General features: G+C 37.2%; 1 protein-coding gene across 1 annotated transcript; it reads left to right on the top strand.

Moving 5' to 3' along the window:
- Window positions 1-114: 114 nt before the first annotated feature.
- Window positions 115-12,141, top strand: LOC113225774 (apolipoprotein D-like). The gene is made up of 4 exons (XM_026458184.1): window positions 115-473; window positions 8,878-9,008; window positions 11,417-11,619; window positions 11,972-12,141. Exons 1-4 carry the CDS (start codon window positions 339-341, stop codon window positions 12,139-12,141), a joined length of 639 nt encoding a protein of 212 aa, XP_026313969.1. The 5' UTR covers window positions 115-338.
- The last annotated feature ends 631 nt before the right edge of the window (window positions 12,142-12,772 follow it).

Raw genomic sequence — 12,772 nt, forward strand, 5'->3', positions numbered from 1 at the left:
CTTGGTATTATAAAAAAAGTCTCATTTCGTTTTCGTTCAGGCAATTTTCCATCTACAAGTTTAATTGTTTCAGTAAGAAATTTTACTCGTATGCTTCAAGCTTTAGTGCCAGTCCACGCCCCTTTACGTATGCGGTGACCTTAAATCGTCGTAATGAATATTCTATCGTAGCCGTGGAGTACTGTCGGTAGTCGAAATCCGACCGCGGAGTGCCGCCACGCGAGCTCATATCACACTGTTGTCGAAACATACGATACTGTTTACAAAACACGTTCCCACTTTCCCACACAAAACATCTATATCTCAGAACAGTTAATATTTTGTGGTCAAATGCAGTGATGGGTGACTTCAGAGTGCGGGGTGCAACTAGGATCTACGTAATACTTTTCTGTACGATCGTTAAAGCTGTGTTCAGTACCGGACTTGGAAAATGTCCCTTATACCCGTCGCTGCCTAACTTCGATATTAAACGGGTAAGTGCAAAAGTTAAGTGTCTGAAAAAAAAAACAAATATACTACGTGATTTAGATCGTTTTCCCTTACAATACGAAAAGGGCGTGACTCATTACTTTGATTTTAAAGAAGGTGAATTTACATCACAGAGAACATAACTTTTGAATAATACTATTTGCATAATCTTGGTATCATAATAAAGCCACATGTCGTTGCTTTTCAAGAATAGTAGCCCAATCCAAAATCGATCCTTTTTTGACACTGACATTTAGGAAATGAAATTATTTTTCCGCATTTAAATCGCGTATATTTGTTTTTTAGAAAAAAATACCAACGTTTCGGGCCCTTTAACAGGTCTCATGGTCACGGTTGACTGATGGGACCTGTAAAGGGCCCGACACGCTGGTCCGAAAAGATAGTTTCATTTCCTATGTGTAACAACCCCGAAAACCTAAGAAATCTATTACAGACTATTATATTAGAGTTTTATCCAGAAAATGCTAACTTTTATTGTGATTGGGTTTTTGAGCTTTTCATTGATGAGAATAATCACATGACAACTTTGAGATGGTCTGTTGTCCGTCATTTTTGCGCTGCAGACTCGGCTCAGTTTTTAAAGCAATTCATCCTGATGAATTAGATGCTTTTGAGATATGAGGATATTCTAGAAAGCCATCGACGTGGAAAGTGCTTTTATCACATGAAAGTCATAAAAATAGAACAAATTGCATGAAAAAAATTACGTAGGTATATATGTAAAATTACATCATTCTACTATTTAAACATAAAAAATATCATTAATTTCCTTCTTAGAACCTTTAATCCTATCTCCTGAAAAGTTGTTATTTTGCAGAGTGACCTTGAGGTCTATTCTCGCTCCCCGTCCGGCATCCGTCCTTTTTTTATTATGAAGGATATTTTGCAGTTGGCCGCTGATGGCCTTGACTGCGCCACCGGATTTAAGGGCGAGCTGAAGGCTCATAACCCGTCCGGCATCCGTCCAATATAATTACTGTCAAATAAGTAGAACTCGACGAAATTAAAAGAGGCATGATGCGAATAAAGCTTCGTGTTAATAAATGTTTCACCCATCATCATTAAACTACCAAGGTCAATGCTCATCATTCTAAATAACCAAATTTTTCAATTTGCAAAGACTTTAAGTCCGTACACGAAAAGTATTTTTAGGGTTTTAAGCAATCACTCTAGTTTCTGCATAAACGAATTTTAGTATATTAATGTGAATATTTGCATCAATATTTTTTGTTTAAAACTTTATGTAGATAGAGCTGTAATCGAGGAATGTTTTAAATAAATTATTAATCGATTATGTATGTTTGTATTAATCAATAGTGGAAGAGCGGGACTCCTAGCACCAGTACAAGTATACATATATTTACATAAAAGGAGTTCCGTCCCGAATTGTAAACTAGGCCTAAGTTAAAGTAAATAAATAGTTGATTATCACTAATATCAGGTTTCTTACCACGGTGCAACCGTTCCGAAATATCGGGAAAATAAAAAGAAGTCATACCGTGGTAAGAAACCTGATATTAGTGATAATTATTCAGTGAATAACGACGAAAGTCTTAAAATCTATATAAATAAATAGTTGTTTTTTTTATTTTTTATTAGTTTTAGACTGTTAGTTAGTTTTAAACTTCCTATTTTCCAGTAAAGTAGGCAATTCCTTACATCTTTAGTTTAATAAAACAATTGGTGTGAATACACTTGGCTCAACTCGTCGACGCGCGTCGACACACGTTTCCATATTTGCATAACACAAATTTGTACCTTAATAATGGGAAAATAGATATGAATGTACTATAGGCGAAAAACATGACGCTTCGACTCTGCGCCAATGCGAGTTGAGCCTTAACGTTATTTTACGTAAGTATGTGTGCAAAGTTGGAAATTTTTAAACCTGTTATTTAACTCCGACTGTTTGCTTTTTTGCGGGCCTTAATATATTTAATAGATAGATATTGGTTAATATTGCCCAAAGTGATAGTTTATTTATAAATAAACGAGGTTTTATACTGAACGATATTCTTTTTAAAGCCTTGTAGTGCTCATTGCTCATTGGCTCCATACCCAGTCAGAGTAAATCGGACCCGGACAAGCCGGATATACCAGGGGGTACAGTTTCGGGGAGTGATACGCCCGGGATTGTGAAGGGGAAGACCAACCAGCCGCAACCGGTGACCAGATTCCTGCCGGCTATGGGGTAGTTAGTTATTTGGGTAGGTGGTTAGGTAGTGTTGTTAGGAATGAGCGTTGGTGGCTTAAAAATATTTTATTTTAAATAAGTGTGGACCATAAATACCTTAGAGTGTACCTAATTAAATAATAACCGTCCATAGTTCTAAAGACTACGCTAGTTCGATATCGTTGGATAGTTCGCTGATACAATCACCACGAAGTATCGTTTCGTCATAGACAAGTAGAGCATGATCTATAACAGAACACAGGAATTTAGTTGTTATGCAATATAAGGAAAAACACAGTCCAACAAAACGAACTGGCAAAGCCATTGACAAACCTTTTTGATTGTGATATTGAAATTGAAACAGTGTTTACTAGATTTGGCTTTTGATGAATATTCAAGTGCGATTACATGCACTTTGTCACGGTCGATGAACTCAGATTTTGTCCTATGTATTCCGTAATCAAAAATAAAATTCACACCTACCCATTGACTTACAATTATATGGACGTCGGGTCCGCGCTAAAAAGTGTCCGAACTTATAGGGCGTTAAAATCGTATACAGAGCGTCATTCACGCTTTAGTCTTCGTTTGTTCGACTGACAGCGAAGCAAGCAAAATTAGACAGTACTGTGATGACATTACAATTTAAATTCAACGTTTTAACTTTTTCATATTCCTTTACATGTCACTACGTTAAATAGGTTGACTTGGGACATTTTTTTGTGGTTTTTGTATTAGACCCGTCGTCCATTTATTTGTAAGTCAATGTATCTACCACGTCAACCTAATCAGTCCCGTAGTAACCATGCCTCGTCAAAAAATGAGATTTGCCTGAATGCCCGTCCTTATATATTATAATCAAATTTATTAAAAACACTATTCGTTGTTTTGTTGAAAAATATTAAACCCGTTCTTGTAATAATTGTGTCCTGAATTTTGGTCTGCAGGATGAAATTTCTTATAGAAACTGCTACCTTTTGTTTGTTTTCCGTTTTACTAAATGAGATTTGTGTTTCCTTGTATAATAAATAATTAAATAAACAAACCAACGAAAGGTATAGAATGATCCAGTTTCAGCAAAAACATAGCGGAGAATTAAAGAAGAGTATAATGAACTGGGTTACGTATTATACAAATCGTTTGTCACAACACACGGGAATATTCTGTTTACATAAGTCTAAAAGCTATGACCTTTCAACGATTGATAACGAGGACGCAAGAATTTGCTTGTTTTTCACCTCTACCCTCTTTATATGCCAGGTATAAGGAGTAGTTTACTTATAAATCATAGGTCAATGTTAGCTGTTATGTAAACGAGTACATAATAAATAGTTAATTAAATGTTGGTATTTATGATCGCACTATATCTCGATAAGAAAAATACGTTCATCTTGTAGAGTGTAAGTAGTGTACTGGTAGACTCAACACTTTACTTTTGAAAGTGCTAAAGTTAGTAGCTATCAGAAGATTGATATTGTGTAAGAAAGACAAATAATAATTCTTTATTGTACAAATAAATGACATTAAAAATTACATGTTACTAATGAATACAATGATGAGCTTATCTCTGGAAGAGATCTATTCCAGCATCTATCAAGTTCAAAGGTATTACATATACATTCAAAAATATTAATATATATATATAAAAGATAAGTATTCCCGGGAATACTTATCTTTTATATATATATATATTAATATTTTTGAATGTATATGTAATACCTTATCCGCGCAAATAAGCTAACCGTATTTTTTTCGCGCGCATTTTGTTGTGTTGTATAAATTCTTATTATTCAATCGTTGTTACGAAGCGTAGTGTTGTTTAGTGGCATTGTTTAAAATGGGACACTATAATGTGAGTTTCATTTTTTATTTAAAATATGTAACCATGTGGCAAGCAATAAAGATATGAATATGCATAGAAGTGAACTCCCACTGAAATCTCCCACGAACCGCCTCTGTTTATACTGATTGTTTATCTAAGGGTCGTCTTCTAGAACTCTACTCAATGCTCAAGTTAGGATTGCACTGGAAACACAAGCACTGGAAATACGACCCTAATGGCAAGGACTTGAGTATGATTTTCAGTGCTCACTGCAATACTCAAGTCCTGTCTTAAGCATTGAGTAGAGTTCTGGAATAACTTTTTCTCGCCTAAAGCTATTTTCCTCTCTCTCTTCCCAATTTCGGTTTCCAAATGTCCTATTTATGAAATATACCTAACTTTTTTCGTTTTAAAGATAAACGTCAAAATTTTTATGAGTGGATGAAATGCTTATCGCGAAAAAATAAAAACTACCGAATGAAATGAAATGAAAAAACCGCCTCACGAAATTTGTACTCTTGGTGTTATAAGGCCACATCTGCAAAGTGCCAACTTTCCAGGAGAGCGTTTTGAAGAGTTTACGAACGACATTAGTCGGTAACTTTTTATGCTTAAATAGGAGAGTTATAAAATACCACATATATACATAATTTGTTTCATGTAAAGGGTTTTTCATTAGGGGCGGGCAGATTTTGACACGATAGCAGCCATGTTGTTGAGGCCGCTTTAGTCAAATCTATTACTTTTAATCTACTTCAAAATTTTGTTTTTGTTTTTTTTTTATAAATGAAAGGTAGATGACTCCATTCCACCTGCAGGCTGACTTTAATTCAAATCGGCATCGATCCGATCGGGTCTCGAAATCAGATGGGTTACTGAGCGAGAAGGTGAACCTGATCCCTACTATATCTTTCTAATTTGTGAGTTAAATCGACTATTGTTCCGATTTGAAATGTTTTGTTTGAAAAGTTTCTGATCGGCCAGTTGTGAATCGCTATTAAGCACCTCGACTCGGAAGAGACGCAGTTTCCGATCGGGAGAGACAATCAAAATCAAGTTACTACAGCGTTGAAACAATCACTGCCCTAGCCACCTCCACCCTGCGTGCCTACAAGATGCCTTTTAGATTGAAGGACCCCATATCGTAAGATGGAGAGAATACGCGCCCTGGAAGGGTGTTCCATTTTTGAACTGTGCGTTTTTGTACAGAGGAAGGTGCCACCAAACGTTTTAGTTCGCGATGGAATACGGCTAGTTGTAAAACGGTGACTACGGATGCTTCAGGTTCTCCTGAACACTCTCACGAACAGCGGCTCGGTTTTCGATAGATCTTGGGTTTCGTTGACGGGTGTTGGCTGATGATTCACTGAATAGTTACTGGGAGGGACCACTACGTAAATCGTATGGGCGCAACGTGCGCATCGTTGCCATATTTTTTTTCATTTACACGTATTGCTCGACGCTGTAAATTGCCATGTGATTTGTCTTTATTGACCGTTTTAGTAACTGAATAATTACAACATTTAAAAAAAACCGACTTCAAAAGTTCGTGGAATATTTGTCAAGTTTTATTGATATCGGTTACCGGAAAGTGCGTGAAACCGGATGCAACCCCCCTAGTTTGCCACCCTTAGAAATGGAATATTTTCTTCAAATGTACATGGAACCAATGCCGAGGTAACTTTCCAATAAAAAAGGATCCATCAAAATCGTTTCACACATATAAAAAAAATAGAGTCGAATTCAGAATCTCCTCATTTTTTTGAAGTCGAAAGTTAAATTAGTAGCATGCAGTTCGAATATCAACAACATAGCCGCTATGAACTGTCAAAATCTACCCGCCCTTATAGAAAACCCTGCGGTTCGTATTATTTTTGACTTTCATGTGTTAAAAGCACTTGTGAGGCCGTTATTATTGTAAGTTGTGAGGTATGATCACAATATGTGTTTATTATACAATTAAATACAAGGGTGATGTACCACCGGTGGTCATATGTCCCGCCGGACTACAAATTATAGTCATTTTGATCTCAGTCTGAACTAGCGTGCTAAAGGAAGCTTTTGCCCAGCATTGCATTGTATATGACATGAGTTTGAGTTGTAACAATACGCAACAATCGTACATTGCTGTTTAGACTCAGGAATAATATCAAAAGCGAAATTGCCAACATTTCGGCCGATATGAGTGAAAGAGTATGGAAAATTGGCTCCAAAGAATTGAACTCTGCAAACGTGCTCGCGGTGGTGTCATATGAACAAGATTGAATTCCATTCTTAACTGTAACATGAGTACTGCATTCCTAGAATAAGTTTCAGCTTGATATCTCAATGGTTCTGTGTTTTATTGAAATACAAAATTGTTCTGTCCTCATTGAAAAAACCCTATACTACTTAACCAAACACGCATACAAAATCTTCTCGCCACTACATGTTTGGTCCTACAAAACGGATTGAAACCATCCAACACTAAATATAGGACCAAAATCAACCCGTGGCCGTGGAATTAACCGCACACTGATAAGTTCCGTCCAAACACACTCCATGAGCAAATGCTCTACATTCTTGTGAATTCCACAAACTTCGCAAATACAAAAATTTGTGTAATGGAAGCGTGTTCGGATCTTATTGTCGGATCGGATCTTTCGTATTGTCGGTAATATTGTAAAGAGGATGTAGGTAGTGACTTTCTAAATAGAGAAAGATATGTTGAGGTGGTACCATAGATAATGGGTGGTACAGGCACAGAGAATGAATGAATAAATCAATAAATAACGCACACACCCATAACCCCGCTACTAGGGAAACCCTGTGTTGCGGGTGCCATGGACACACAAATTAGGACACCCAAACTCACAAGAGAAATAAATGTAGGCCATACAAATATTTCTCCCGGCCCGGGAATTGAATCCGGGACCACTGCGTGGCAGACCGCATGGCAACCGTTCGGCCACGGAAGCAGTTAAAATGGATAAAAGTATGGTAACCAATGTGGAATGCAATAATGAAAGAAGACCGCCACGAAGGCCGTTCTCGGATCAAATCGAGAATGTTCTTAAAAAGGTTGGAGTACGTTAACGAGAAGAATAGCTTGTTTGTCGTACCCCTGAATTTTACCAGCACCTTTACTTTCAAAACATAAACTTACCGTTCAAAACCGGAACGTCGTAATGCTCACATTACATTACTGTTTGGCTGCAGAAACAGGTACTGTATCAGTACTTCTACGGATGAACTCTTTTACAAGGAGACTGTAACAATAAAAAATCGTGAACGACAGTTAATCGTGTCGTGTTATATGTGAACAACTTCATTTAAATATACAAGCCACGACAGTGTAAACTGCACGACAATCTGTCGTCACGACATAGTGGGAACGCGCCCTTACACGGATGCAATGGAAACAATATTATTTTCAGTTTTATTGTCTTAATATTGATTTGTAATGATTAAAAGTTAAGTTGAACTTATTTATTTACATATATCTCTTCAATATTTTGTTTATTTTTTATTTAATAGCACATACGAAGTAATTTCTCGTAAAATAAAAATACGCGATGTTTATTTCGCAAAGTTATGACATCGCCATCTATATGCTCCTTGGCGAAACTAACAGTTGACACTAGACTGTGGTTCCGAATTCACAAACGTGACTATCAAGACAGCTTGTTCTCATCAATTGTTGTTAATTTTCTTTTCTTTGTTTGCTTCCTCTTCAGCATTTTAAAAAAGTAATACATTATTAAAATTTCGTCGTCATCCATTTCGAACGAACACACACTACCGGCTTCCAAAAGAACATACAAGCGACTGCAGTGCATCAAACGATTCTGTCGTGCAAATGACAAGGAGGCTGTCGTGAAACGATAAATTGTCGTCACGATCAAGTGGGAACAGCTAGTCACGACAGTCGTTTAACGATAAAAAATCGTCCACGACAGATAGTCGTGATATCGGAACAGGCTAGACACGACAGTCGTCCAACGATAATAAAACGTGACGACAGTGGTAACGCGCCCTTAAACTTCATTTTTAAAAATTTCGAAAAACAAATGCCGAGTTGTGTCGTAAAATTATACATCCGTAAATTTTACTGCACGACACTATTGAAAACAATGTACGGACAACGCACACCAGACTACAAATTTTTGTTCGAAAATCGCCTCCAGTGCAACGGAACAAGATACGTCAATGCGTAGCTTGATGTGCTGGCGTGTGTACATCAATTAGCTCCTTCAACGTAGTTATGAATCTATTTTTTCCATCTTCTAAGATCTAATATGAAACTTGATGATTGGGCAAATGTCAAAACGGCCATCATAGCGTGCGGGTAATTTAGATATCATAAAAAAATCTTTTTTATATACTGGAATCTAACACTATTCCACATTCGCAGATGGAAGGGACATGGTACGAAGTCGAGCGATCGTTTTACCTGATGGAGATATCAGCGAGCTGCACAGAGCTGGAAGTGATTCTCAACGAGCGAGGGTACCTCCTCATCACAGTCAATACTATCAACAGATGGTAAGAAGCTAGGTATTTCTTGAAAATTTAGTGACAATGCGATACTTAGGGTCATATTCTAGAACTCTACTCAATGCTCAAGTCAGGATTGCAATTGAAACACAAGCACTGGAAATACGACCCTAATGGCAGGGACTTGAGTATTATTTCGAGTGCTTTAAACCATACTCAAATCCTGACTTGAGCATTGAGTAGAGTTCTAGAATACGACCCTTAAAGTAGATTAACAATAGCCCCCTTTACAACACTCTATCTCGCGTGATCGCACAGGATTGCACGCGGGAAAGCCTGCATTCGCAATTGCGCGCGAATGCCTGTGTGATTTTTTTAAGCTAACGTTCTTTCGCGCGCGATTGGTCGTGTTCGTTTTTATTACAACGGAAGAGCGTAGGCAATCTTGGAACGCGCGATTGCGCGTGCGAGCGATGAGCGCACGCACGGTCGTTCCCTTATCCTTCCAATATCTTTACACGTACGCTCGACTGGCTGTATTACGCGCGATAGAGGATCTGTGTAAAGCCCTACACAGCTGTGTAAAGCTATTGCCAAGGATTGAAGTTTGGACGTTTCTTAAGAGATTTTTTTAGTACATAATCGCAGAGGCCGGGGAGTAAGGGATTGTTGGACGAGTGTGAGTTATTAAAATTAATACGAGTCATGCAATACCCGTTCCGGCCGAGGCTTATATAGTGCTTTTCTCAAACAATGCGAGGAAATAATAGAAAATTAAAGAGAAGTGTATATTTAAAAAAGTAAAAAAAAAGTTACTTAAACACAACAATCGCGAAAACCTAAGAACTCGATAAGTTACTTAAAATTAATAGTAATATTTGACATAATTTTTCCAGGCACATTTAATCTATGCATCTGCTGAAGTTCTGATGACGCGGTTTATTGTGTATCCATAAATATTTATTTTTAATACAGTTGCTCAAAACGTGGTATTTTTCGCACTACAAATTGTGCGGAAAGTTGGATTTCTCGCACTAGTGCTTTGTACTTTTCCAGTTTTTTTTCAATTTACTGTTGTTTTAAGTCTTAAACATAGAACTAAAGAGATTGTATATTTATTTCATATTTATGTGCTTTGTGACGTAAGTCATTCGTCATTAAAACTTATATTTATTTACAAATACTATATAATCAACATATCGAGTGGAGGTCCACAGTCTCTGCCTACCCCTGAATGGGTGACAGGCGAGATTTTTATGTATATATTTGTTCTATGTATTACAGATAAATTGTATCTCACTACCGTGCACGGGTTCCTAAAGAAGTTTAAACAAAAGTACCAGGACTTCATAATAAGAAAAGTGGTTACAGACCGATATTACAGAAAATAAACAAAAACAGCACGTTAGAACTAGATTTCCATAGACTTTTAACTAATGGTTGCAGTGGTTGTATTTCATTATTTTAATTTACTAGCAGAAAATGAGTTTTGTTTAAATACTGTTTTATTTTACTTTCAATGTAGTTTTTTCGCAAATGTATTAAAAAACGTCGTTTGATACACGTGCGGATTTGTCATTTTCACTTGTCTCGCGTCTTGACCCTCGCCTCTGGCTAGGGCCAAGAAGCCTCGAGACTCGTGAATAATGACTAACTTTCCGCACTTATATCAAAAATAACTATTTCATTATCGCTCTTCTCACTAGAAATTATTTTCGCGAAGAACATAACGAAAAGAGACCAAAACGACAGAAAAAAAAACCAAAGCATTTTAGTTTATTTTACCCGCCAATTTAAAAAAAAAATTATACTTTTAAATCTGACAATTACGAACACTTGGCAGTTGGCTGCATGAGATTTTCTTTTGCCTTTTTAATGGATTTTCATACTACTTTGCAGGCCTTGGCCGGGAAGTAATCGCATCTTAGGGTCATATCCCAGAACTCTACTCTGGTCCTATACTGAAGTCCTGACTTGAGCATTGAGTAGAGTTCTGTAATACGACCCTTAGATGATGGAAAAAAATAAAGGAAAATCGCATTCGTTTTTTGAAAGTAGTGCAAACATTTCCGAGCATGTTTGAGAAAAATATATTTTATTTAGCTTGCCGCATGATATTGTTTTTGTATTATTTATTTATTTCAATCAGGCAACTATGACCCATATATTGTGCGCCCCTAAGCTGGAGCCTAGTGGTAACTCCAGCCCTGGCCGCGGCGCATCAGAAGCTGCATCTTAAGTAACTTCTGGAGTTATCTAATATAAAACCGAATTAGAGAAATTGAATTAATTTGTCTTTCTGCGTTTTTCTAAGCTGATGAAAGGTTCTCCTTGTCTTTCAAACTCCCATAAATATAAATATATGAAAAACTATAGAACCTATAAAGTACCATGATGAACGCGCTCAAATGTAATATGTTTACAAAGTCTAGAAATAATAATGACTCTTTCCGTAGGACAGGTAGTCCATCAACGACGTACGGGATCGGTATTCCGAACCACAACGGTTCGTCGACATTCCGGTATAAACTGAACAACCGAATGCCTTACATCATCGGTCAGCTGCTGCCCGGCGCAGGGCTTTACAATATACTGTTCACAGACTACGACCAGTTCGCTATCGTCTGGTCTTGTAATAGCGTCAGTTTTGCTCATTCAGGTTAGTATAATTTTTAACCGACTTCAAAAGTGGTTTTTGTTTTTTGCATTTTTTCTTTTTTTGTGTATGTTGTGTGTATGTTAGGCAATTACTATTATTATTTATTTGTGAATCGATTTTGATAATTCTTTTTTTGGGACAATAATTATTATTGAGCATTGGCTTACGGCCATTAACTTAAAAAGATAACAAATAATTAAGACACTCAACTAGCACCAAAGATTAGCTCCCAAGTAGAACATTTTGTTGCAATGTTGAATGCCTACTCAACATAGAACCCTCTATCGATGTCGTAATAAATACACAAAAGATGTCATAAATTTTCACGCAACATTAACACGTAACATTCCAGATCGCATGTGGATCTTAGGACGATCGCGGGAGATCGAGGCGAGCGTGCGCGCACATATCTACGCAATCATGGAGGAGTTAAAGCTCGACTCCGACCGGCTCGTCATCTCCAAGAACAATAACTGCACCGCCACAGAATACATCACTAACCATATAAGAGCAATAAATTAGTTTTTCTAGACAATGAGTTATGATTTTAATAAGATCTATATTAGTAGTAGTAATAAATCGGTTGTATCTTCTAAACAAAGGAGCGACTTATTCTAAAACGCGTCTAAAACCGATTAATTCATGACTTTCTCTGAATGCAATCAGATCTAAGCTAGGAGCTGTGGTTCTCGAGATTAAAAAATGGCGTCGCCGGAATAATCTTATTCCAGCGTGGACAGTAAATTAATAAGATTCTTATAATTTCAAAACGGCATAACGATTAAATCTAATTTTTTACGACTATGTAGAACCGACTAAATCACGACTTTTTTGTGTAAGCAGTTTTGGATCTGCGGCACCATCTCGAGAATTCTAGGGGTTCTCGAGATTGAGAGATGGTGCCTCTGGAATAAGCTTATTATAGCGTGGACAGCAAAACACCTTCATGCTCAAGCCATACAGAGGCGGCCGCGCGTTTCAGTGTAGCAGGGTTCATATGAACTCATACATTACAAAAATTCCCGCGCCCGGAACGCATCCGTGGCCGTCTACTCTGTGTGGCCAGAACATAACTTTTGAACAAATTAAATCTAGTTTTTTGCGACTAGAACCGTCTAAATGGCGACTCTGAGTAGTCAAATTTAAAAACTGG

This window comes from Hyposmocoma kahamanoa, unplaced genomic scaffold, assembly GCF_003589595.1.
Source record: "Hyposmocoma kahamanoa isolate Upper Pololo Valley unplaced genomic scaffold, ASM358959v1 173335, whole genome shotgun sequence".
Taxonomy (NCBI): domain Eukaryota; kingdom Metazoa; phylum Arthropoda; class Insecta; order Lepidoptera; family Cosmopterigidae; genus Hyposmocoma; species Hyposmocoma kahamanoa.

Excerpts from the sequence above, each read along its gene's own strand:
- LOC113225774 (XM_026458184.1), top strand. The coding sequence starts at position 339 with ATGGGTGACTTCAGAGTGCGGGGTGCAACTAGGATCTACGTAATACTT. Across the intron at positions 9,009-11,416 it reads GTCAATACTATCAACAGATG|GACAGGTAGTCCATCAACGA; the intron begins GTAAGAAGCTAG and ends CTCTTTCCGTAG. Across the intron at positions 11,620-11,971 it reads CGTCAGTTTTGCTCATTCAG|ATCGCATGTGGATCTTAGGA; the intron begins GTTAGTATAATT and ends GTAACATTCCAG.